Consider the following 24,845-nt stretch of genomic DNA (forward strand, 5'->3'; position numbering starts at 1 on the left):
TGAAGCAATATATACAAATATCTTTATTTTGCTTTTAAACATATCTACCAGTAAACATGTGAGTCAGTAGGCCGCGCAAGTCCAGGAGAGGAAAGGTTACAGAAGATATATAACAAATATTCACTAGAAATCATGATGCGAATAATATCCTTTCTCTTTGAGATGAGGTCTCGCTCTGTCGCCCAGGCTGGAGTGCAATGACGTGATTATCGGCTCACTGCAACTTCCGCCTCCCGGGTTCAAGCAATTCTCGTCTCAGCCTCCTGAGTAGCTGGGACTACTGGCGCCCACCATCATGCCCAGCTACTTTTTGTATTCTTAGTAGAGACAGGGTTTCGCTATATTGGTTAGGCTGGTCTCAAACTCCTGACCTCAGATGATCCACCCACCTCAGCTTCCCAAAGTGCTGGGATTACAGGCGTGAACTACCGCAGCGGCCTAATATCCTTTCTTAAAGAATAAGTGCATTCCACACAAATAAGATGATTACAATAAAGTACCTTAAAGCTCAAGAGCCACAGTACTGAGGTACGATAACTGGCACGAGGAGTCTTGCAGGCTTCTCTTTTGTCTAATACTCACTGAAGTCTCATCCGTTTTTCCGGGGGGGCTTTAGCACTCACTGTCTGTTGTACATTCTTTGTGGTCTCCTTCTCCTCAGATTTTACAGTTTCTGGTACAGGTTCTGCCTCTTTCTTTGTCTGATCCACTTAGATATCAAAAGTAGATTTTTTTGGAAGGGGGATATGGGTGGAGGGATGAGATAAATTCAAACAATGGTTAACATGAATGATTCACATTTTCAAATTCATTTTTAATTGCTTATCTCAAGTTCTAAATCTAGCTGTTTCCCCAGGCAGGTGTATACAAGAACCTAGTTACAAACCTAACAACCTGATAACTCAAGGAAATTAGTAATACTAGACAAAACTATAGAGCATTTAAGTAAGACAGTACGTAAAAACAAGATATATAATTATTCCAACCCAGTACCGTGACGGTTCAATGCCTACTTTCGATAATGTAACAGAAAACATCATTGTGTAAAAATACACACAGATTTGATGGAAAAAACCTTGAATCGCACTGGCTTCCTCACACCTCAATACCTACTCTTTCCCTCCCCATTCATCTTTTCACTACCACAAACACTACCACCATGGCACCACCTGCTGACAGTTGAGCAGATCTCAAAGATTAGGAGTAAAAAATTACAATGAGAAACTAGAACAAAATTATCCCACCTGTGGCCCAGGATGGCTTTGAATGTGGCCCAACCGAAATCTGTAAACTTTCTTAAAATATTACAACTTTTCTTTGTTTTAGCTCATCAGCTATCATTAGTGTTATTTTACGTGTGGCCCAAGACAATTCTCCTTCCAATGAGGCCCTGGGAAGCCAAAAGATTGGACACCCCTGCTCTAGAAGGACAAAATGACCATAGCTCATTTCACATGCTGTAGTTGTTACTGCTTTACGGCTGTTCAATCTTATTTCAAGCTTAATAAGAATATTAGATGAACCATACCTGGAACAGGCTTTTCTCCAGACTTTTGCTATGATTTTTTAGAAAACAGGGAGGGAGAGGAAGAGGAAAAAGAAAATAGGTCAGATTCGCAAAGTTTCTTCTTCTTGATTTCATATTAATAAAATGAAAACTTCATCCAAATTACATTTCAAATGACTTTGTGAAGAAAAACTTCTATTTAGATACTATAAATTTATCATTTCCTACTTCTTATTTCCCATTCCAGAAAAGACACAAATCAAAAACTAGAACAAGATAGTCAACCAACCATAAAAACATTTGAACATTTAACATTGTAGCCTTGTGTGGACCCAGGCTACAATGCTTTATAAAAAGCAATTCAGTAGAATCCAATGGGAAGAAATAATGAAGTCTTTCAATACTCTAAAGTCTTAATTTTCTTTGGGGATATGAATTATGGGAAGGGAGAATGAAGTATGGATGAACCAGGACTTTTAAAGTTGGCAGGCAAGGGAAATTTGGAGGGAAAAGAGATTTCTGATGAGTGTATTATTAAAAACCAATCTACAGAAAAAAAAGATTAGAGGTCAGAAACAAGGTCAGATCCTTCACTCTGTACAGCAATTCTTTCACTTGATTAAGCTGTCATCTCCTTTGCCCCATTCTCCAAGTTAAATGCTCTAAAACAATCTAGTCTTCTTCGTCAAGGTTCACAACCTACCCCCTCATTCTCATCCGATGACACTGTCACCCATGTTTAAAAACAACAACAAAAAAACCAGGATGCCACCACCACCAACTTCCTTACCACCTACCTTTAAACTTATTATAACTTTATACACACACACACATACACACACACTTAAAACACCTTATTACTTCCATATCATCTGAGAAGAAAAAAGTTCTCTCATTTCACTTCTAATGACCTCCATCTGTTTGCTGAATCTTTCTGGATTTACATGCCCTTCCTAAGCCTTCTTACCTATTCCTATTCCTAATAACTACAAAATTTTCTGATATTACACATTCCAGGTTCTTGCTGACAACTGCCAACTATCCCACTCCAACTGCAAGTCCTGGGAAACTTTACACTTGACAAGACCAAAACTGAGCATATTATTACCCACTGTGCAATAAAAGGGTTACCAAAGAAGGTCTGAGGCTGCTACACTTAGAAAAGCCTGCTCGCAAGGCTGGCCCTTGGCTAGTGTCTAGAAACTTTGGATATTTGGAGGTTTCCCACCATTCCCTGATAACAGTGACTCACTGTGCCTAGACTCTACAAAAAATGTGATTTAGGCTAAATACCTGCTTTCTTCAGAGGTTGTGAAATTTTGGTATGTGCTAGGTAGAGGGTACCTACATGAAGAGCCTCACCCCTAACTACATAAAAATGACTTGGGTACCGGGTCTCTAATGGATTTCCCTGGGCAGAAATATCACACATACATTGCTGCATTTTCACTGTTGAGAAAAGAGTGCACTCTGTGTAATCTCTTACAGGACGGAGGAAGTATAAGGAAGCCTGTACATGGATTCTTCCAGACTCTGCTGTGTCTTTTTCCCTTATGATCTGGCTATATATCCTTACTGCATTATAGCAATAAATCTTAGCTCTGAGTACAACTACATGCTGAGTCCTTTGAGTCCTGCTAGCAATCTCCAAATATGGGAGTCATCATGAGAACCCCCAAAAAAGCCATATATTATATTACCTCGTGAAAATATCAGTACTTAAACATGTCCAAAGTAATTCTGAGGAAACAAATCATTTTTCTTTAAAATAGGAAAGGAAATATAGGGAGGAACACTGAGGAGAGTAAAAAAATTGAAAGGGGGAATTTTTCTACTGCCAGCACTGAATCATTTAAGCTATACTGGACATTGAACTATATTTGGACATTGGAATAATGTCATTATTTACCCAACATAATACACTGTCTAATCTTTTCTAGTAAATCCTGCCAGATTAGTAGAATATGGTTTGAGATGGGAATATATAGCAAGGGTGCCTCTTCGAGCAAATTTAATCAGGTGGCTTTGGTTTAGATAATCCTAGTTGAAGTAATATCCTATGGTATTCTAGCAGCTTCTAAAAACAGCAATAAAAAAGACAGTCCCCATAAAAGGCTCTGAGGACCAAAACTCTCATCACATCAGTATTAGTGCAACTTCCAGCAGTAACAACAATTAAAATATGAAAAAAGGAGCTCCAAAGAAGCAGGCAGGACTTCTCTATATTTTCCTGAACATCCCCTTATAGGGGCAACATCCCTGGGTATCACAAGCCCAACTGCTCAATAAAATTGGTAAGTAGGAATACCTTCTGTATCTGTATCCGAAGTACAAATAGTTCTGGAGGACACAATGGGTAAAGAAAAGAAGAGTTCATATGAGCTAAAAGAAGTTCTGGGAGACTTCAAGTAGATTTTTTTTTTCTCTAGATCTGAGGCTACAAAAATTTTTGGTAGGAAAAGCAAAAAAGATTATTAATAGTTCTAGAGAAAGCCATCTTTCTCCTAGTTATGTTACACAGAGCTGAACATACTCTATCTTTGGCAGTTCGTTTTTGGCCCTTGGATGGTCAAAGAAATGTGGAGTTCGGGAATATGATGATGTAAGTATGAATGAGGCTAAACCTTTAAAAGAAAAAGGTAAAAAGCTCACTGAAATGATATGAAGTCTACAGTCTGCTTAAAAATAACTGGGAGAAAGTAGGGGAAGAAGAGATAAAACAAGCTTGGCCATTTTTGATAACTGTTGAGGCAGGCTAAAGGGTATATGGGGTTTCATTTTTAATTATTCTCTCTGCTTTCATGTTTTTTAAATTACTGTGCTTTTCTAAAGAGGTTTTTGTTTTTTTATTTTTTATTTTCTGAGATGGAGTCTCATTCTGTCACCCAGGCTGGAGTGCAGTGGCGCAGTCTCAGCTCACTGTAACCTCTGCGTTCCGAGTTCAAGCAATTCTCCTGCCTCAGCCTCCTGAGTAGCTGAACTACAGATGCATGCCACCATGCCTGACTAATTTTTGTATGTTTAGTAGAGACGGGGTTTCACCATGTCAGGCTGGTCTTGATCTCTTGACCTCGTGATCCGCCTGCCTCAGCCTCCCAAAGTGCTGGGATTACAGGCGTGAGCCACCATGCCCAGCCAAGGGTTTTTATTTTAAGAATCAAGAGAGTCTTTGAGCTTTCTCTACAATGTCTAGCCTAGCTCACCAGGATAGAACAGCAAATAAGATTCAAGGTAGCATCCTTAGCCAGGAAAAAAAAAAAAAGTTGTCTTTCACTGGAGTACCTCACAACTCAAATACAACAGGAAACTACTCAATGTTCTGTAGGTTGGTCAATGAAAACCAAACCCCTAACTACTGTATTTAAACCAAAATCTGTGTTTTTCCCTGTATTCTGAATTTTAGTTAACAATACCAATCTAATTCTAGGCCTGAAACCCCAGAATCACCCTTTGTCCAATTTCTCAAAATCTAACCACCAAATTAAAGCAATCCTACTCTGAAATATCTCCTATATCTGTCTCCTCTCTATTCTATGGCCACAGAATTAATTCAAGCTTTCCACAATCTAAGTGCCCTGAATTCAAACTTTACATGTGATTTCCTAAGCATCCTCCATCATACTGTCATTAGTTATCTTCTAAAGCACAAAACTGACTACATTACTCCCTTGCCAACTACTTTAAAACATCGAATGGTCCTTATTGCCATCAGCAATAATTCTCAGCTAGTCACTTGAAGATGAGGTAGCAGAGATTTCAGTGAGAATACACTCCTAGAGAGCATATACTTGAAAAAGAGTATACAAAATCTCCCCTGGTTTGGCTGGTCTTTGGTTATGATAGCTATTGTTTTAAAACTTCAAATAACTCTGAATGCATCGGGAGCCCTGTTACGTTTATGGGAGAAGTAATGGGTTATAAGTTTAAAATAGAGAAGAAACACAGGCCTATAGGATTAAATCCCAACTCCTTTGCATGGCATACAAAATCCTTCTCAACTGACCTTAATCCACCTTTTAAGTCTCATCTTCCATTACTCTTCCCCTCACAAAAACAAAGAGTAAACCCTCAGAGGATTTTTCTGGTTTCTGAACACATGTTCACTAACTCATGTTTCTGGTTTTGCATGTTCTATTACCATTTTCTAGATCAGGACTGTTCAAAAGGAATGTGAGCCACAAATGCAAGCTATATGTGTAATTTTTAATTTTCTTGTCACATTTTTAAATATAAACATTTATTTAACCAAATATATCTAAAATATTATTTCAACATATAATCAATATTTTTAAACTACTGAGATATTTTACATACCTTCTTTTTCATACAAGTCTGAAATCCAGTATGCATACTGCACTTATATCACAACTCAATCTCTGGACTAGCTGTGTTTCAAATGCTAATAGTCACATGTGCCTTGTGCCTACCATACTGGACAGCACATGTCTAGCTGTCTTCCCCTGGCCTACCTAGCATACATTATGTACTAACCAAATGAATGCTCAACTACACCTAACTTCTTACATTTTGTAGATATCACTCATCATCCTACACACAGCTATAATTCATTTATTAATTTATTCAACAGACAATGTTCCATCTTCAAGTGCAATTCATGAGATTCCTCTAAACTGGCTTTCCTGTTCTGAGTTCCATCTTGTGTCTTCTGCTCTCTTCACCACCACATCACAATTCCAATAGCACCTATCTTTCACTACAGCAGAGTCAGGGAAGAGAGAAGGGGAGACCTGTTCTAAAGTCATCTCATGAAAAATTTCAGTTTAAAATTTCCCTTGGAAAATCCCTTAAAGAGCTCCTAACAAACACAGGACATATAATTTTGTGTGTACACCCTGTAAAGGTCCTTAAGAACTGAGACTAGCCATGAGAACAGCATATTCTTCAATTACATTACATACCTACTTCACTCCAAAAGCTCATTAAGTAGAATGGCAGGTGGATTTGCTATTGTTGTTAGAAATCTCCCTGTCCCTCCAAATCACACAGTAGAATTCGTATAACTTAAAGCCCCAATGTCGTGTACCTCTATTAATCACTCCTGCCTCCTCTATTTATTATGCCAAACACTCTACTTCAGATGTTCTGTTCTTTTTGTCATTCTATCATTTAGGTTGTTCAGATATCTACTACATCAGGCTGGAAGGCAGCACGTAGAGTAAAAAGAGCATGAGTTTCATATTCTAATTTTGTTACCACCTGTGACACCTTCAGCAACCTTTTTAATGAGAATATAATCTATATGCAGTCCTCAAAGTTTGTGAAGATTCAGTAAGAAACACAAAACGGTGTTAAATCCATTCCATTTGCCCATTTCTTCCACGCAGTCCTTCAAAACCTTTCCTTTGATACAGAGATTTTTTAACTAATGAGGAAAATCAATAATTTTAGGTCACATCTGAAACAGTTCTCAATTAAAAATAAATATGTATGCCATACAAAAGAAGTAAAGATTAACCACACATATTTTCATTACCTGCACAAATCTGGGTGGAAATTTTTGTCTGAGGTCTACAAGTAAAGCATCCACACGTTGTCTCTGAAAAATAGAGCTTGGTTCTTCTTTCCTTTTGGCTTTAGGTCTGACTTTATCTATTAAAATATGAAGTTTGAATCAAAACATTGCCTACTTAGTTTGGTGTCTCATATTTTACAAATCTTTATCCACCATGAACATACAAAAACTTCATTATTTTTTGTAAGGTTTGAATGAAGCAACTGAGATTTAAATGAGGCAACTGAAGCCAGTTATTGGAATAAAGAAATTTAATCAGCTCCTGGGCGAGGTTCTACGGTCCGAAAGGAGGGGTCGGAGAAGTCGCGCTTCTCTTCTTGGGGCGTGGGGTTTTATAGGGAGTAGAAGTAGTTGATTGACTATGGGGGAAACAAAGACAAGGTAGTTCTATTGGGTATTAAAAGACTGGGGAAGGGCGAGGTGAACAAAGCGGGGGCATTTCCATTGGGTATGAAGGGAGTGAGCACGGATGAGGGGCTGGCCGAGGATGTATGGGGGAGCTACCATAGGGCAGGTTCTTGGCAGGCCTTTTCAAAATTTCTGGTGGGTGCAGGGCTGAGATTGGAATGCGGAAATGGGCAAGGGGGAGCCCGCGTGGAGAGGGCAAATGCTGAGCAATGTGCTCAGAATGATGACGTAGTTTTTAGGCGCGGAGAGAGAAGGGCGTGTCCATTCGGCTCCCAAGGAGGCACTGGCCTTACATTTTTAATGCCTGCTATACCAAAGATAATTCCCCAAATCAGGTAAACACAGCATATATACAGAAGTGTTGTAACTCTCCCTCTTAACTGAAGTTAAATTCTACCATTTAAGGTGATACATGTCTTTTAAAGCTACTTGAGTTTTGGTACATAAGCATACACAAACTTAAGAGTCTTAAAGCTGAAGTTTTTCATAATTACCAAGATCACAATCCAAATTATTGGTCTGAAATTATCTTTGTATTTTTTTTTTTTTGAGACGGAGTCTCATTGCCCAGGCTGCAGTGCTGTGGTGGAGTCTCAGCTCACCGCAGCATCCGCCTCCCGGGCTCAAGCAATTCTCCTGCCATAGCCTCCCAAGAAGCTGGATTACAGATGCCTGCCACCACACCCAGCTAATATATTGTACTTTTACAAAATACAAACAGGATTTCACCATGTTGGCCAGGCTGGTGTTGAACTCCTGACCTCATGATCTGCCCACCTCAGCCTCCCAAAGAGTTGGGATTACAGGTGTGAGCCACCACACCCAGCCTTACCTTTGTATATTTTAAGTGTATTAAATGGTCTTTTCTCACAAAACCTACTAAGAACAAATAAAAAAATGCAGGCTTCAAAAACTCAATCTACCATATTCAGTTATTAAGACTGTAATTCACCGAAAAAAAAATAACAAAACAGAAAATCATGAAGACGAAAAAGAAAAGAACCTCAAAGAGAAATTCTGAAGTTAATTACCTGTGGGATTTGCCCTTGGGAGGGAGGTGTATTGGGAAACGGTCTCTAAGCAAAGGGTTCCAGATAAGTGTTATTCCAAACATTTGGTTATGGTAGGGGAAAATAGCCATTGGGCCAATTTTAGTCAACAAAGGCAAACTTTCCTTTATCAAATGTTCCTGCTTATACCTACTATTAAGAAGATGATACAGGTCTGAATTCTATACAAAGGCCATGTTTCCTTCAGTAATTGATTCTGAGTTGCTATTTCTCAGAAAAGGAAATGCAAAATACAAGTATGCTGTTATAGGCACATTTCTGGAGGTAGTTGAACAGTAAAATACGATGAACACAGTAGCAGATTAGATGGAAACTTAGAGGACCTGGAGCCACAAGAGGTGATGAGATGGAAGGATCAGAAAACAGACTGGCTGTCTGGAGATAGGGCTCTAAAAGGCAATCTCTCTCAACTCCTCTGCTTTGAAGACTGGAGGAATAACAAGTTCCAGATTCCAAGATAACCCCACAGTCAGGTAACTAGGGAATATCATCTTTGCTCATTCCACATCACTGTCTCTCCTATGTCTCTCTCTCTCTTTTTTTTTAAGAGACCAGATTTCACCCTGTTGCCTAGGATGATCTTGAACTCCTGGGCTCAGGTGATCTGCCTGCCTTGGCATTACTAAGTGCTGGGATTACAAGAGTTAGCCACCACGCCTGGCCCCAAATATTTTAAAATCTTGAATCACCTTTACAAAGACTACCAGTTACCTAACAGACTAAACTTGTATCTGTTCCTATGTGAAAGCTATGATTACCATATCTACTTACATGAATCTCAACTGCAACAAAGTCATCATCCCATGAAAAAGTGATACACACCTAGAGAAGATCAACAGCCATTTTCCTAAAGAAAACAGCTTCATTCTCAGAGGATCAAAAGTGTTTTAGGAGGGTCTGGGTGTTCTACTTACCTTGCTCTTCATGATCTTTGAAGTGCCACCAATACCCTTTGGAAGGATGGTATCGACAGTATGACATAGCTTCATCAAAAGCTGACTGAATACCATGCACTGCAGTAAGCTTGTAAAAGGAAAAACAAATTCTAAATTTCTCATTAGGTCAACCAAAATTTCCAAAGTAAATACTCACAAAATGTCACATATGCAAAGACAGAACCTATTTTTCAGAACCTAAATTACTATATAATTGGAACTGTGAAATATACTTTGAGCACTGACTTGGCTCACAGTAACCACAGTTCAAAACATTCTGATAGTCAACACTTTATAGCAACTTACACAAGGCAGAGGAGCTCATTTGATTATTGGAAGCAAGGTAGCTAATTAAAAATTTTCTTTAGTGCTTAAAGAATGTGAAGACCACTTACCACTCTAGAGTTTATAACTGATCCCAAGTCTGGTGCCTGATAGATTACTCCAGCAATGATATAGTAATCAGCTAGTGGGATAACTAAAACAGTAGGAAAAAAGGTTTATGAATACAGCTATGGACACAAATTGCTAAACAGACTCTCACAAAAAAAACTAAAATCTGATATTTTCCCATAAGGCGGGGTTTAGCAATTACTGTTTTGGTAAAGCTGTACTAGAAAACAGCCACATCCAATCATTTACCTATCTGTGGCTGCTCTGGCAATAATTGAGCAGTTGTCACAGAGACTACAAGGCCCACAAACCCCAAGTATTTAGTCACTGGCCCTTTTCAGAAAAAGTATGCCCACTGTTGCCCTCCAGCAGTGCTTCTCAAACTTTAACATTCATCTGAATTACCTGGGGATGCTGTTAAAATTAGATTCTTATTCAGTAGGCAGAGTGCATTTCTAAAAAGTTCCCAAATGATGCCAATACTGTTGTCATCAACCTTACTTAAAGGAGTAAGACACTGGAGCAAGACAGACTTGGGGTCCAGTGTAAAGATATCAAATGCAATGAGCTTGCTTTTGTGCCCCAGTGCTGGGTCCTAAGGAATAAGACAGCTGCTAGTGAGGCTAGTGCCGTCTTGTGTAATTTCTTTACCTTGAATCCTCTCACCATGGAAATCTTGTCTTGCTCCTAGCCTTGCCTTAGTTCTAATGTTCTCTTTCACTCTGGGCAGGGACTCTAGATCTTAGATTTTGAAACTAAATTTGGATTCTGGAGTCACAACTTCTTTACCAAGTCATTCTTTGAAATCAATGCCAAGTTAAAGGTTCTTCATAAATGTCTTAATGAGGGTATAACTGAGAGATGTAACTGGAATAACACCCATCTGGCTCCCCTATCTTAAATCTTCTCTTCAGTATGACTTTATTCATGGTCTTGGCTTGATTCTAAATGTCTTCGATTTCTGGTTGTCACTGGAAAAGGTGTCTAGCTCTTTGATTCAAAACCAGATCTGGACTCTATACTCTTCAGTGTTGTTTCTAAACCAAGTTTTCAGTAGGTAGTATAACCCAGGTATGGCTTTTAGTTGCATCCATCAATGAGAATTTTCAATTGGTCCTCTATTAATTTGGTATGATTGCATCTATCATGCATTTTGTAACAGAATTAACTTAGTAGACTGAGATGAAAAGAAAAGTTAATTGTGGTTGTCAGCAAAGCCTGAGTCCTGTCCTCTCGCTCTCCTCCCTGGACAGCATGAGCTTCGCCACTTGCTCCACCTTCTCCACCAATTACTGGTCCCTGGGCTCCATCCAGGAACCCCACTAAAGTGCCTGGCTGGTCAGCAGCACAAACAGCGTATGTGCAGGCATCGGTGGCTCTGGTTCCTGGATCTCCATGTCCCACTCCACCAGCTTCTAGGGCAACTTGGGATTGCAGGCGCCTGGCCATGGGGATGGCCGGAGTCTGGCAGGAATGGAGGCATCCAGAATGAGAAGGAGATCATGCAAGCCTGAACCTAACTGGTTGAAAGCCTGGCCTCCTACCTGGACAGAGTGAGGAGCCTAGAGACCGAGAACCAGGGACTGGAGAGCAAAATCCAGAAGAAGGGACCCCAGGTCACAGACTGGGGCCATTACTTCAAGACCATCAAGGACCTGAGGACTCAGATCTTAAATACTGTGGACAATGCCCACGTCGTTCTACAAATCGACAACGCACGTCTTGCTGCTGACGACTTTGGAGTCAAGTATGTGACAGAGCTGGCCACGTGCCAGTCTGTGGAGAGCAACATTCATGGGCTCCACAAGGTCACTGATGACACCAATGTCACTTGGCTGCAGCTAGAGACAGAGATTGAGGTAACAAGGAGGAGCTGCTCTTCATGAGGAAGAACTATGAACCGGAAGTAAAAGGGCTACAAACCCAGATTGCCAGCTCTAGGTTGATCGTGGAGGCAGATGCCCCCAAATCTCAAGACCTCGCCAAGATCATGGCAGACATCCAGGCCCAATACAAAGACTCTGAAGAACCGAGAGGAACTAGAAAAGTACTGTTCTCAGCAGATTGAGGAGAGCATCATAGTGGTCACCACACAGTCTGCCAAGGTTGGAGCTGCTGAGGTGATGCTCACGAAGCTCAGACATATAGTCCAGTCCTTGGAGATTGACCTGGACTCAATGAGAAATCTGAAGTCGAGCTTGGAGAATGGCCTGAGGGAGGTGGAGGCCCGCTATGCCGTGCAGATGGAGCAGCTCAACAGGATCCTGCTGCACATGGAGTCGGAGCTGGCACAGACCAGGGCAGAGGGGCAGCACCAGGTCCAGGAGTACGAGGCCCTGCTGAACATCAAGGTCAAGCTGGAGGCTGAGATCGCCACCTACTGCCACCTGCTCTAAGACAGAAGGACTTTAATCTTGGTGATGCCCTGGACAGGAGCAATTCCATGCAAACCAACCAAAAAACCACCACCCATCAGGTAGCGGACAGCAGAGTGGTATCTGAGACCAACAACACCAAAGTTCTGAGACATTAAGCCATCAGAAGCAGTGTACTCTTTGAGAAGCAGGAGGCCAATAAAAAGTTCAGAGGTCAAAAAAAAGAAAAGTTACTTGGGATGCTTGATGTTCAGTTGGTATCCCAACTGTGAGGTAGCTTTGATGCAGTGAGTTGTTCTGACTGTTAGTACTCGAAGAGTTGTCCTTGGGCATGCTGAAAGAGTCCTGGTATCCAACTATAAACTAGTAGAACTGACTTTTCAAACATTTTCTACATGATAGTTATACCTGTTGTACCAGCCTCTGCAGATGACTTGTACAATGTGATTATAGTGGACACCAGATTTCTTTTAGAGAATCTAAAACTTTGGTAAGCAGAGGATGTCCAAGCTACTGGCCCTCGTTAAAAATCCCTGGCTCAGAGTCTCAAATGGACTTCCCTGAGCAGACATATTGAGTGCAGCTGCATTTCACTGCTGGATGGAGGGCACACTCAGTGTGGCCCTTCACAAGCAAGAGGGAAAGCATAGGAAACTTGTACATGGATTCCTACAGACCCTACTGACATGCATTTTTCCAACACTAATCTGGCTGCGTACCCTTACTGTGTTGCCATAACAAATCTTAGCTGTAAGTACGAGCATATGCTAAGTCTGGTGAGTCCTGTAGCATGGTACTGAACATGTATGTGGTCTTGGGGACCCCCCTCAAACAGAAACCAATCAAAAAACAAGTTAGGTCAGGAAGGAAATAAATCATGGTATTTTAAAAAGAAAACAATGCCTAAAGTTTACACATTTTACCTTGAGCAGGGGACTGCCGCTGTTGCTTTCGAATGATGAAAAGAATGGGCTCTTGAGCATGTAAAAGGATGTATTCGATTCCAACCATCTGACTGAAAACACAACACAGATATCCAAAGATCTATAAATGCCCTACAATAATTTCATATGACATTCAAATTATTATATAAAAATTTGGCAACACTAAATAGGATTAAAACTGCCTGTGTTTGGTGTTATAATCTGGCTGTTGAGTAAAACTGGCTATTTTCCCAGACAGGTGGCATATAGATAAAGTAAGATTTGTTTTTAAACAACAAAATTTCTCTACAAAAATGTGTCATAAATTTAAATCTGATTATTTTCAGTCAGGAAAGTACACCGAAGAGTGTCCGTTTCAAAAAGGCAACCAAAATGCCATGATGCTTTCTGACTAAATCTATAAATACATATAAAATATAAAAATAACCATGAAGACTCAACTATATATACTACCAAACTAGAAAACTTCAAAAACTTTTTCCTCACCCCAACAAATTTTTTTACCTGACAGATTATGTTTAAAAGCAACAATAAGTTGTCCCAATAGCTGTATTTGCCCCATAACAAAAGCCATTTAAAATACGACATAAATTTAATTTTATAAGCCCCTCCTCAATATTTAGCTGACAACAGGAAAATTGTATTAACAGTTGTTTCAAATACTTTTATAATATAAAATAGATATAGAAGAGACAATATTTACAGTTCCCTGGTTGAGAATAACAGTAGCATTGCCAAAATCACTCATCAGATCAAAATCAAAACTTGTTACATTTAAAGTAAACATTATGAAGTTATACAGAAAAGACCTCCGTTAAAAGTGAATACTAATAATTACTTTGCATGTCAAATTTGTACAAACCCAAACAAAATTCCATTTTTTCTTCTAAAAGTTCTACCCTGGACTTCATGATCCACAGCTTGAAAGAACTGTTCATTGCAAAACTTGTATTTGGTAAAAATGCTACCTTCTTAAAATAACTTACTTCAAGTGTTCTAACGTCAGCCTCTGCATTTTGACCACTTCATTATTACATGTTCTGTCATAAAAAGGATTACTTCTTTCTGAAAAGTAATCCAAGACACTACCACTGTTCAAAATAGGGATCCAAGAGCTGTCAACCCAAGAAATTCCCAGCAGATTGTCTACAGGAAAGAAAACAAAATGATAAAGGATTAGAAAAAAAGAAAGAATTCAATCCAACAAACATTTATCATACATTTAATGTAGTAGGCATTATGAATATAAGGATGACATGGATCCTAACCAACACACTCTCATGATGTAACAGAAGAGATTATTCAAGAAAGCAATAACATGATGTAAGCGTTATAATAAAGACACGGTAAACCCCGTCTCTACTAAAAATACAAAAAATTAGCTGGGCATGGTGGCAGATGCCTGTAATCCCAGCTACTTGGGAGGCTGAAGCAGGAGAATTGCTTGGCCCCAGGAGTCAGAGGTGTAGCGAGCTGAGATCTCACCATTGCACCCCTGCCTGGGTGACACAGCGAGACTGTCTCAAAAAAAAAATATGAAGAAATGTGTTATGAGACTATACAGGAAGGAGCAGAATAATTTACCTGAGGGAATGAAAATGATTTTTCATGGGGTTAGAAGGTGGGTTTTAGCATAATATGTTAAAGAATAAATAGAAACTTATATAGAGAAAAGAGCAAAGTAATTCCAAGCAGAGAGAATGTATATACAGAGGTGTAAAAATACAAAGTATATTACATCTTTAGAGAATAATTTCATTAGGTGAAGAAGTGATAAGATTTAAAATTTAGAAAGGATTTAATTGGAAATCCTTATAGGCTGGGCGTGGTGGCTCACGCCTGTAATCCAAGCACTTTGGAGGCCAAGGCGGGCGGACCACCTGAGGTCAGGAGTTCAAGATCCGCCTGACCAACATGGTGAAACCCCATCTTTAAAAAAAAAAAAAGGAAATCCTTATATGCTGGCAAGGAATTCAAAATTTTCAGACAACATGTATGCCCACATGTATCCTTAGCCACTAGTTTAAGATCTCTCAATTAGGGATAGAGAAGTTAGGAAGCTATTATTGTAGATGAGATGATAATGATGTAAAAGCTAAGGGATAAACAGGAAGTAGAATGCCCTTAACTACAGCCATACAGTTTCATATTTAGAGTAGAATTAAACCATAGCTTTTAAAAAGACATGATAAATAGAGCTAGATACTTTTAATAAATGGCTTTTATTGGCTAATGGCTTCAATGATACTTGATACCACTGACCGTACTGAACACCACTAGGTGTAAATCATGAACATCAAAATGCCTATACAATACTGGTTGAAAACCTTCAGTCTCTCTTATACTATTATTACCTCCGATATCTTCAAAGAAGTCAGATCCAATTCAAGGTGGCAAGCAGTTTTGAGCAAAATGACTCAACTGAGAAAAATTATATAAAGGTAAAATGTACTTTATGTGCTATACAGGAGGAGACAGATAAAGTATGTTAATAACCAAATAATTAGTATAGATTATTTACATGGTCCATCATAACTGGATCATGCAATAACCAAATACACAACAGACCAGGAAGTAAGATTTTGGAAAGAGTCTTTGTAATGAAAAGCAACTAAAGACAAGCATCATTCTCAGCTTTAAATACTACAGTGCAATTATTAACATAGGTTTATTTACACTAAAACTACTTATACATTTATTTCCTTAGGCATGATTAAAGTATTTCTAGAAGGACAGTTTCGGTTTGTTTTTCACAGGACACTATGTCTATATGGTGCCATAATCAATTATTGATAATAGTGTTAACAACATAATTTCAGCAGAGGCGGAATAATCCACAAAAACAAATAAATGTGTAATTATAGATCCTACCTACAAACAATTACGGGGAGTTAATAGATTCATTTAGGGACATGATGATAATGAATGTGTCTTGGATAGATTGAGTTTAAGTATGGAATCAGACTCTCAGAATTAGAAGGAATCTTAAATGTCATCTGCTCCATGTGACTTCAGTAAATTCTCCCTGTAAGTTTTCTTTACAAAGCTGTTTCCATACTTAGAAAACTCTTCATCAGTACTTATTTCTAACCTATTTTCCTTGTCTAGTAAACTAATTCAAAGAGGAAAAATGAGACATATATGACATATAAAACCAATGCAAATGGAAATAATCCTATTTCTCATTTTTGAACACTGACTTTGTGCCTGTCCCTGTTTAATCACTTTACCACACAATAACTCAAAGAATTTGGTAGTATACGACTATTTTACACATGAAGAATCTAAAGCATGGGAAGGCTAAGTAACTTGTCCAAGGTCACAGAGCTACTAAATGGTGGAGCTGAGATTTGAATCCAGGTAACCTAGCTCTACAGATCACAGTTGTACATACTAAACTGTCTCAAAATGAAAATGCCCACTACAGAGATATTAAGAACTTGTGAGAGAAGCCAGAGGTCCTACTATAAATTGGAAGAACACAGAACAATGAGTACTGTTCTAGAGAGGATGCAGTCTCATAAAATACATTTCCTCTTCTTCATCCCTATTGCCACTGTTATTTATTTAATCTTCCAAATGTCACTCAGACAACAGCTTCCTATCAGGCTCCCTGCCTCTAGGTCTTCCCTCAATCCTATTTGGCCTTAATAATGCTATGCTTGCAAAGTAATCAAATTATGTCACATCTTACGGCAAGAATGGCGGTGCACACTTACTGTCCAAAAGATTAAGATCCAAATTCCTTAATATGGCATTTCACAATCTAGCTACACTAGATTCTTACTTCACTGCCCACAATTATCCACCACATAGCAGAATGGCACAAGGAAATAAAACTTCAGCAAGTTAATCTCCTTGTGCCTCGGTTTCCTCATCTATAAAATGGGATCATAATATTATCTACATACTAAGGTTCCATATGTAAAATGCTTAGCACATTGTAATAACCCAATAAATACTACTTGGGATGACGATGGTGTTGGTGGTGGCTTCTTTCTCTATGTTCTCATAGCAATTTTTATACACTTTTATTATCATAACCTAGAAGCACAAGCATCTTCCCATTAAATTACAAGTTTTTAGAGAACTGGGGCTGTGTCTTACTCATCAGGAACCAATATAGGATCTGATTTAAAATAACCAGCCAATGTTGATTAATTCATGATTGAGGATCAAGTACAAGTACTACGTTGGTCAGTGATTTTTCTCAATCCATTTATGAACTCAAGTATCCAAGAATATTTTTCTAGAAAATGGTTAAGAGGTAAGAGTTATGGTAAGAGTTGAGGTAAGAGTTACGGTCTATGGCTATGAAAATGAAATTATCTGTTGCACTTGAAGATTATCTGTGAACCCAGCCCCATAAAAAGAATACACTACCAAGTCAGGCAGATTCTAACCACTTTCTACCATCTCTGTTGTTACCACTTTAGTCCAAGCTATGTCCAAACCTCCATGCATTATCGATATGACCTCCTAACTGGTTTCCCTAATTCTACCCTTGCCCTCTTACACTGTTTCCAGCAGGCAATATATTCCTAAAAAAAATCATATCACATCATTCCTCTGATGGAAACCCTCCAGTGGCTCTCCATTTTATTCGGAGGAGAAGCCAAAGACCTTATCATGGCTTTCAACATCTTTCTGACCTCATCTCCTTCCCACATCCTCTCTCACTTCCCTCCAGCCACATTGGCCTCCTTGCTGTTCCTTTAACACACCAAACACACTCTCAGAGTCTTTACCATGATCCCAACAAATCTAAATTGTAAGTAAAAAATTATACCAACTAAATATTTGAAAATAGTCTGATAGACTAAATATTTCTCTTATTTTGTAGCAAGGCAACATGTTAACATAGCCCAAGCAGTCTAACAGCATTCTAACAATCGGCAAGGATGAAATTAGGCATTTGCAACTCCCACTTATAATGAAAGAAAGGTATGTAAAATCGTGATCCAGAAATGTTGAAGATCACCGGATAACTATAAATGAGAATGTTTGTAATAAATGTGCTAGACTCCAATCCAGTTAATATAGAAAAAGGCGCCTCAGGTCGGGCGCAGTGGCGTGAGCCAGCACTTTGAGAGGCCGAGGCGGGTAAATCACCTGAGGTCGGGAGTTCGAGACCAGCCTGACCAACATGGAGAAACCTGTCTCTACCAAAAATATAAAATTAGCCCGGCATGGTGGCGCACACCTGCAATCCTAGCTACTCGGAAGGCTGAGGCAAGCGAATCGCTTGAACCCAGTAGCTGGAGGTTGCGGTGAGCCAAGATCGCGCCATCACACTCCAATCTAGGTAACAAAAGCGAAACTCCGTCTCAAAAAAAAAAAAAAAAGAGAGAGAGAAGAAAAAGGCACAGTATCTCAAACACTTCCCTTTAAAAATCAAGTACCGTATATACGAACAAAAACAACTCTACATGCTCCCCAAGATCAATAATGGGTGGCATCTCCATAAATTTAGTCACTGATTGAGTACCTCTACAGTTCAGGTGTGAAAAATTCAGTTCAGGTGTGAAGAATTTTTCACACCTGCCCGTAATAATTGATGGATGTTCGATGTAAAGTATTATCGACTCAAAAATAAACCTTACAACTGAAAACATTTGAGATTCATGCCCAGGGACCCGTGGGGCGCGATCGTATTAGGGAATCACCATGCCAAGTCCCAAGACATGAATTAAATCAAGTTGGCTCATTACCCCACTCCCTTCTCTGCCCAAAGACCATTCCTTCACCCCAACAGAATAGCTCTATTGTTGCAGAGATATGCGTGTAGAACAATACTCCAGCTCTAAAGACTCAAAGCCCAGAGCTGCTTCCAACCCCTTCCCTCCTACGCTTCCAAGAGACGATCCAAGAACTTGGAAAAACTCGTCAACCACAAAAAACACTGGGAAAAGCTTGAGACCTAACACAAAGGAACCTGAACCTTGAGCCTGCGAGCTATAACATCCCAAACTAGTCCACAGACAATCAAGAGACAAAGTAAAGCAATACAACATACCTCGAATATCCACCGCCGCCATAATGCCGAAAGCGTTCACAGGTTCTCTTTCCGGCGCAAAGTAAACGTAAGCCTAGGCCGCCGGAAGTAGCAGGTTGAAGAGAGTGCGCAAGACTAAGGAGAAACGTAGAGCGGAAGAGGGGGCGGGGAGGGCAGGAGAGGGGCAGGGCTGGGAGATACGAGCGGAAGAGGAGGGGACGGAAATGGAGAGAGGCGGGGAGGCAGGAAGCGCGGGGCGGGAAGCGGGGGGCGGGAAACGCGGGGCGGGAAACGCGGGGCGGGCGGGGCGGGGCGCTGAAAGGCCTGTGCAGGTGTGCTGGGAAAGACTGGGCGGGGAGGGAAGGGCCAAAGAAGGAGAAGAGGAGGGAGGATTACCGGGAAAAAAAATTGGAAGACAGAGTACAGGAATAATTCTGTCTTGATCTTCTGTGATCGTCAAAAAAAAAAACAACCAAATTCTGATGCTGTAGAATTGTGCGTGGGAGCATCTCAATTTTTAAAGCTCCTCTGGTGTATACATTGAGCTGTTAGATTTAGGAACGATGGTCATTTATATTTTTCACCCTGCCTCAGATATTGGGATGGGACAGGACTCAACATAGAGAATTTGGGAGTCCTTGGCTTTTATGTGACTAAATCCATTAACAATCTAAACCAATTAAAGAAGCCTCTGAGAAAAATTTCACAAGACAGGAAATGCTTCTGAAGTGAAATATTAATAAGATTAAGAGAAAGGAAATACCCTTGGGTCCCAGAGTAATAGCAAATGTCTGCATTCCAAGTAGTCTGGAGTAGGTAGCAGGACTCCAAAGAGGGAATGATTCTGCGTACAGGGAAACTACAGAAAGCCTCAGATTCTCAAGCTCCAGTGTGGCTCTAAAAGCAAAACGATAGAAAAATGTGCAAACAACACACAGATACTGGGAAGAGGATACCAAAATCTGAAGGAGGAATGAGGGTGGGTGCCTACATCTTCTCCAAAACTTAGGTACTGTGAAGACTCCCCAAGAATTTAACCACAACGCAGGGGCAAGAGGGAAAGACCATGAATTTAATGGGGATTTTTAACCTCATAGATAAGGAAGTCAAAATTTTTAAACCTCAGTAGAATAAAAGTACATGGCCTGTACATTTCAGTTTGGGGAATTTCTGCCTGAGATGGTATGTGTAAAATAGGTGTCACAACAGAAATACGTGCATGCACAGAGTAGAATTTGAGAGAATTTTTCAGGAAGGACATTTTCAGGAGGGCCTGGTTGGGACCCTAGTGGGAGGACATTGCAAAAAGGAGGAATATCGTGTCCAATAGAAAGAAGTGTGATAGATACATCAAGGTTTTTGTTTTGTTTGCCTAGTTTTTTGTTTCTTGGTGTTTTGTTTAGGCTAGAAGGAGATTAGGAAGAATAGTGACAGAACACACATCTGTAGATAATAAAACACATGGTACACATGATAAATGAGACCTGGAAGCTAAACCTTTATCTTGTAGGCAATAGGAGAAATGTGATCAAGCTTCCATTTTAGAAAGATTACTTGAGGAGGATGAGTTGGAGGTGTTTGTAAGACTCAAAGCAGGGAGTCCATTTAGGGGATTCTTGCAAAAGGCAGTGGTAGCTGAGGGGAAAGAGAGGATTAAAAATATTTAGGTGATAGAATCAAAAGGGAATTAGTGACTAATAAATGGGCCTGATAAAGGAGAGAGAAGAATTAAAAATGATTTTCAAGATACTGGTTTATAAGACACAAGTGCCATTAATCAGATTAGGAATAACAAGTAATAAGTGAGTAGGTGAGAAAAGAAGTAATGATTTATTTCTGATCATGACCATGTTGTTCATAAAGTATCTGCAAAACATCCTGTTAACCAGGGTATCTTAGCCTTTGCACTATGGATATTTTGGGCCAGATCATTCTTTGCCTAAGGCAAATGTATGTTTAGTAGCAGTCCTGGCTTCTACCAAGTAGATGCCAATAGTACCTCCCCCAGCAAAACTATTCTCAGTTGCAAATCACTGCTATACACTGGTATCTTTAGGAATATGAAGTCAAAGCAGGAGAGTTTCGAGGAGTATTCAACAGCATCAAGGAAACAAATGAGGTAAGGTAACTGCCAAGAAGCAGGCATTGGATTTGGTAAATTGGATGCCCATAACAAGAATAATTTCAGTGGAATGGTAGGAAGGGGCAGAAGCCAGAGGAAGATATGTTCAGGAGTAAAATGAGGTGGCATTGGGTGTAAACTGTGCTTTCAAGAAGCTTAGCTGAGAGCGAAGGCTAGAGCTAAAACACTACCTAGAAGGGAATATGGAAATAATAATAGGGAAATGTGAGTATGTTGTTAGATAATGTGAAAGACCCAAAGAGAATATCTCCAGTATATCTTAAAATTGTTCATTCATCAGTTGGTCATCAAGTATTTAACACCTACTATATGCTTTGCTCAGCTCTCATTTCAGAAGATAAGTCAGTAAACAGACAAAGCCCCTGGCTTCAAAGAGCCAGCAGCTCTGATGGAAAAGAAAGACCATGAACAAGTAAACAAATAGAGAAGAACATTACAGCCTCACACCTGTAATCCTAGCACTTTGGGAGGCCAAGGTGGAAGGATCCCTTGAACCTAGGAGCTGGAGACCAGTCTCGTCAACATAGTGAGACCCCATCTCTATTTCTCTTATATTAATTGTTTCAATTAATAAAGAAATATAAATTTAAAAAGAAGAGTATTACAGATTGCGGTAACAAAAACAAGAGAAGACGAGACAGGGAGGAAGCCACTTTGGATAGGATGGTCAGGACAGGCCTCTGAGGAAGTGATACCTGAGATGAGACCTAGAAGATGAGAGTGAATCACTCATGTGAACAGCTGAGGCACAAGCATTTCAGGCAGAGAGGACCATGGAATCTACAGTGAGAAACAGGGTGGTGTCAGAACCATAGAAAGGCCAGTGTAAGCTGGATTATATGAGTGAAGGATTAATGGTGGCAAAAAGGAGACTGGGAATGAAGGCAGGGGCCAGATGATAGAGAGTCTGGTCAATAATTTATTTTTTATTCAAAGAAAATAGGAAGCTTTTAAAAGATTTGAAAGAGTAGAATGCCACAAAGGTATTAGTTCTGAGTGGAAATTTGTTTATAGATGTCCAAAGTATTTGCTGTGCTTATTGAGCCACTTACTATGGATGAGGCACTATGCTAAGCACTTTGTTCCCTCAAAACAACTTTGTGAGGCAGCAGCTATTACTCCCATTTTTAAATGAGGAGACTGACTGAAGCAGATGAGCTAGCTTCTCGCCAAACTTATTATCTACTTGGGTATTCAGCTATGCTATATATTCTACCCCTGTTCCACCTGGATGGAGCTATATAGCCAGTTCTCATCAAAGGACTGTGAATGGAAGTGATAAGCATTACCTCCAGGCCAAGGTAGTGAAAAACACTGGTTCCATATTCACCTTCTCTCTCTGTATTCACCAGCTAGATGCCAGAAAAACCTAAGGTCATGAATTAAAAGTGGTGGTGGTGAGGGGGAGTTGGGAGTGGGGTCTCTGAATGACTGACCACAGGTGTTGAACCACCTTGCTGACCTAAACTGGATCCAAAGCAAGAAATAAGATTTTATTGAGTTAAAACAACACACACAAGAAAAATTTTGCTATGTATTATCTCCTCCATAAAATCGGTAATACTGATGTAACCTATTTTCTGTAGGATATGTTAAAATGTGTACCTGCCTCCCCTATATAGAGTGTGACCTTTTGAAGCTTTATGATTTGGAGACTTAGATGGAATGTAAATGTGAGAATGCAAGTGAAAGAGAGAGAAAAAAAGATCTTCAGTAAGAAAGTGGGAATGATTTCTGATTGGTTAAAAATGAAATGATACTCATGGATACTCATCTTCCGCCATAGGATCACTATCTAGATAAACAGCTTTTCTTCACACAAGCTCCCTTTAAATACCTGACGCCATGATCCTCATTACTATGTTTTGTTTTCTCTAACATTCTCTCCAATATTCTAAATTTACACAGGTCATGTCATCCCACTCTGTACCTATAGAAATGTGTGCCTTTCCTTGTAGGAATACCTCTATGATTGCAGAGCCTGAATTCAGACTCTTTTCTAAAAAAGAAATTCTCTAGACTATAAACTCTGTGAGGACATGGTCATGTCTGTGTTTACCTAGTGTTACTTACTTAGTTTCCTGCAGGGTGTTTTTTATATAGTAGGTGTTCAACAAATATTTGTTGAATGAACAAATTCATGTATAAGTGAATGGATGATATGGCGGCCCTCAGATAAATAATAAACTTCATTAATTCAATAATAAATGAAATATGAGATTGTTAATGGAGATTAATTTATGGGACGTTACAAGAAAATTCTTAAAATCTCTCCTGATGTTAGAATAATGCAAAATGCACATCAACTTTATTTATACTAATATTCTAAACAAAAGCAACATGGTTATATTTTGTTTGGTGTCAAAATGTAGCAGGAAAGGCCGTGGGAAACAGATCACCCGAACACCGAATACCGAAGGAAAGAGTTAGTTTATTACAGCTAGGAGCCGAGGAAATGATCTGTCCAAATTCAGCTCATCTAACAAAGGAAGGTTCTGCCTTTATATAGGCCTATACTTCAGATATTACAAGTGGAATAATCTTAGGTTTATAGCTTTAGAAATCACATATGAAAAGGGTCTTGGTTTACAGCTTCAGGAATCACATATGAAAAGAGTTTCGGTTTACAGTTTAAGGAATCACATGTGAAAGGGTTCCGGTTTACAGTTTTAGGACTCACATGTGAAAAGGTTTCTGTTTACAGTTTCAGGAATCACATATGAAAGGGTTCCGGTTTACAGTTTTAGGACTCACATGTGAAAAGGTTACAGTTTCAGGAATCACATATGAAAGGGTTCTGGTTTACAGTTTTAGGACTCACGCATCAAAAGGTTTCTGGTTTGATCTTGTTTTAAGTAAAACTACTGCCATCCGGAGAGTTTCCCCAAGACCAAGCCTGCCACCTACAGGAAGGTGAAACAGGAGGCGCCAGTCGGTCAGCCTTTTCTTCTATTGAAATGCAGTGTGATAGTCAAAGGGGAAGTTGATCTGAGATACCTGGGTCTCCATCACTGCTAGGAAAGTATTTTAGCAAATGACAAATGTGTGAGGTGTTTTTCCTTCTTATTTAGTGAGGGAAAGTTCAGCTACTTCATTATACAAGACAGGGCAGAAAACTGCCTTAGAAATACTGAGAAATTCTTTTGGAAAAGTTACCTTGGAAACTCTGAGATTGGCCCCAGTGGTCCAGGGAGAGGTATGGTACCAATTTTTTGTGTGATTTCACAACCCCTTAAGGCAAATGCCAAAACCTGACCTGAGGCAGTAATTTTGAAAGCAGCTGTTCACCTTAGGAAGTGGCTGTAATCATAAACCCAAAAAATTGAATCACTAAGCTTTAACCCTAGAATCCTAAACTTAAGAGTACAAATAAGCTTGGTTCAGTCAGAATCATCTTCCCTCAAAGAACCTTTGTGGATTTTCCTCTCATTGCAGGTTAGTTGTCAAGGGCTCATGAGATTACACAGAGCTAACTTTAAGTAAGACTCCAAGAGGCATCAAAAAGCAATAACAGGCCGGGCGCGGTGGCTCAAGCCTGTAAT

General features: G+C 39.6%; 1 protein-coding gene and 1 pseudogene across 2 annotated transcripts; one reads left to right on the forward strand and one right to left on the reverse strand.

The window, feature by feature from the left end:
• MED6 (mediator complex subunit 6) lies at positions 1–19,236 on the reverse strand. Of its 2 annotated transcripts, XM_012438231.3 has the most exons (8): positions 19,182–19,236; positions 14,152–14,311; positions 13,145–13,236; positions 9,849–9,931; positions 9,433–9,541; positions 7,002–7,117; positions 1,529–1,556; positions 1–709 (listed from the first exon to the last, which is right to left on the reverse strand). In XM_012438231.3, exons 1-8 carry the CDS (start codon positions 19,201–19,203, stop codon positions 579–581), a joined length of 741 nt encoding a protein of 246 aa, XP_012293654.1. In that variant the 5' UTR covers positions 19,204–19,236; the 3' UTR covers positions 1–578. The 2 variants fall into 2 exon arrangements, with proteins under 2 accessions (XP_012293654.1, XP_012293657.1); XM_012438234.2 differs by lacking the exon at positions 7,002–7,117.
• Positions 11,729–12,379, forward strand: LOC135274148 (keratin, type I cytoskeletal 18-like; annotated as a pseudogene).
• Positions 19,237–24,845: the final 5,609 nt, after the last annotated feature.

Source organism: Aotus nancymaae, unplaced genomic scaffold (assembly GCF_030222135.1).
Source record: "Aotus nancymaae isolate 86718 unplaced genomic scaffold, 86718_ANA_hifiasm-v0.15.2.pri h1tg000011l, whole genome shotgun sequence".
In the NCBI taxonomy this organism is placed as follows: Eukaryota; Metazoa; Chordata; class Mammalia; order Primates; family Aotidae; genus Aotus; species Aotus nancymaae.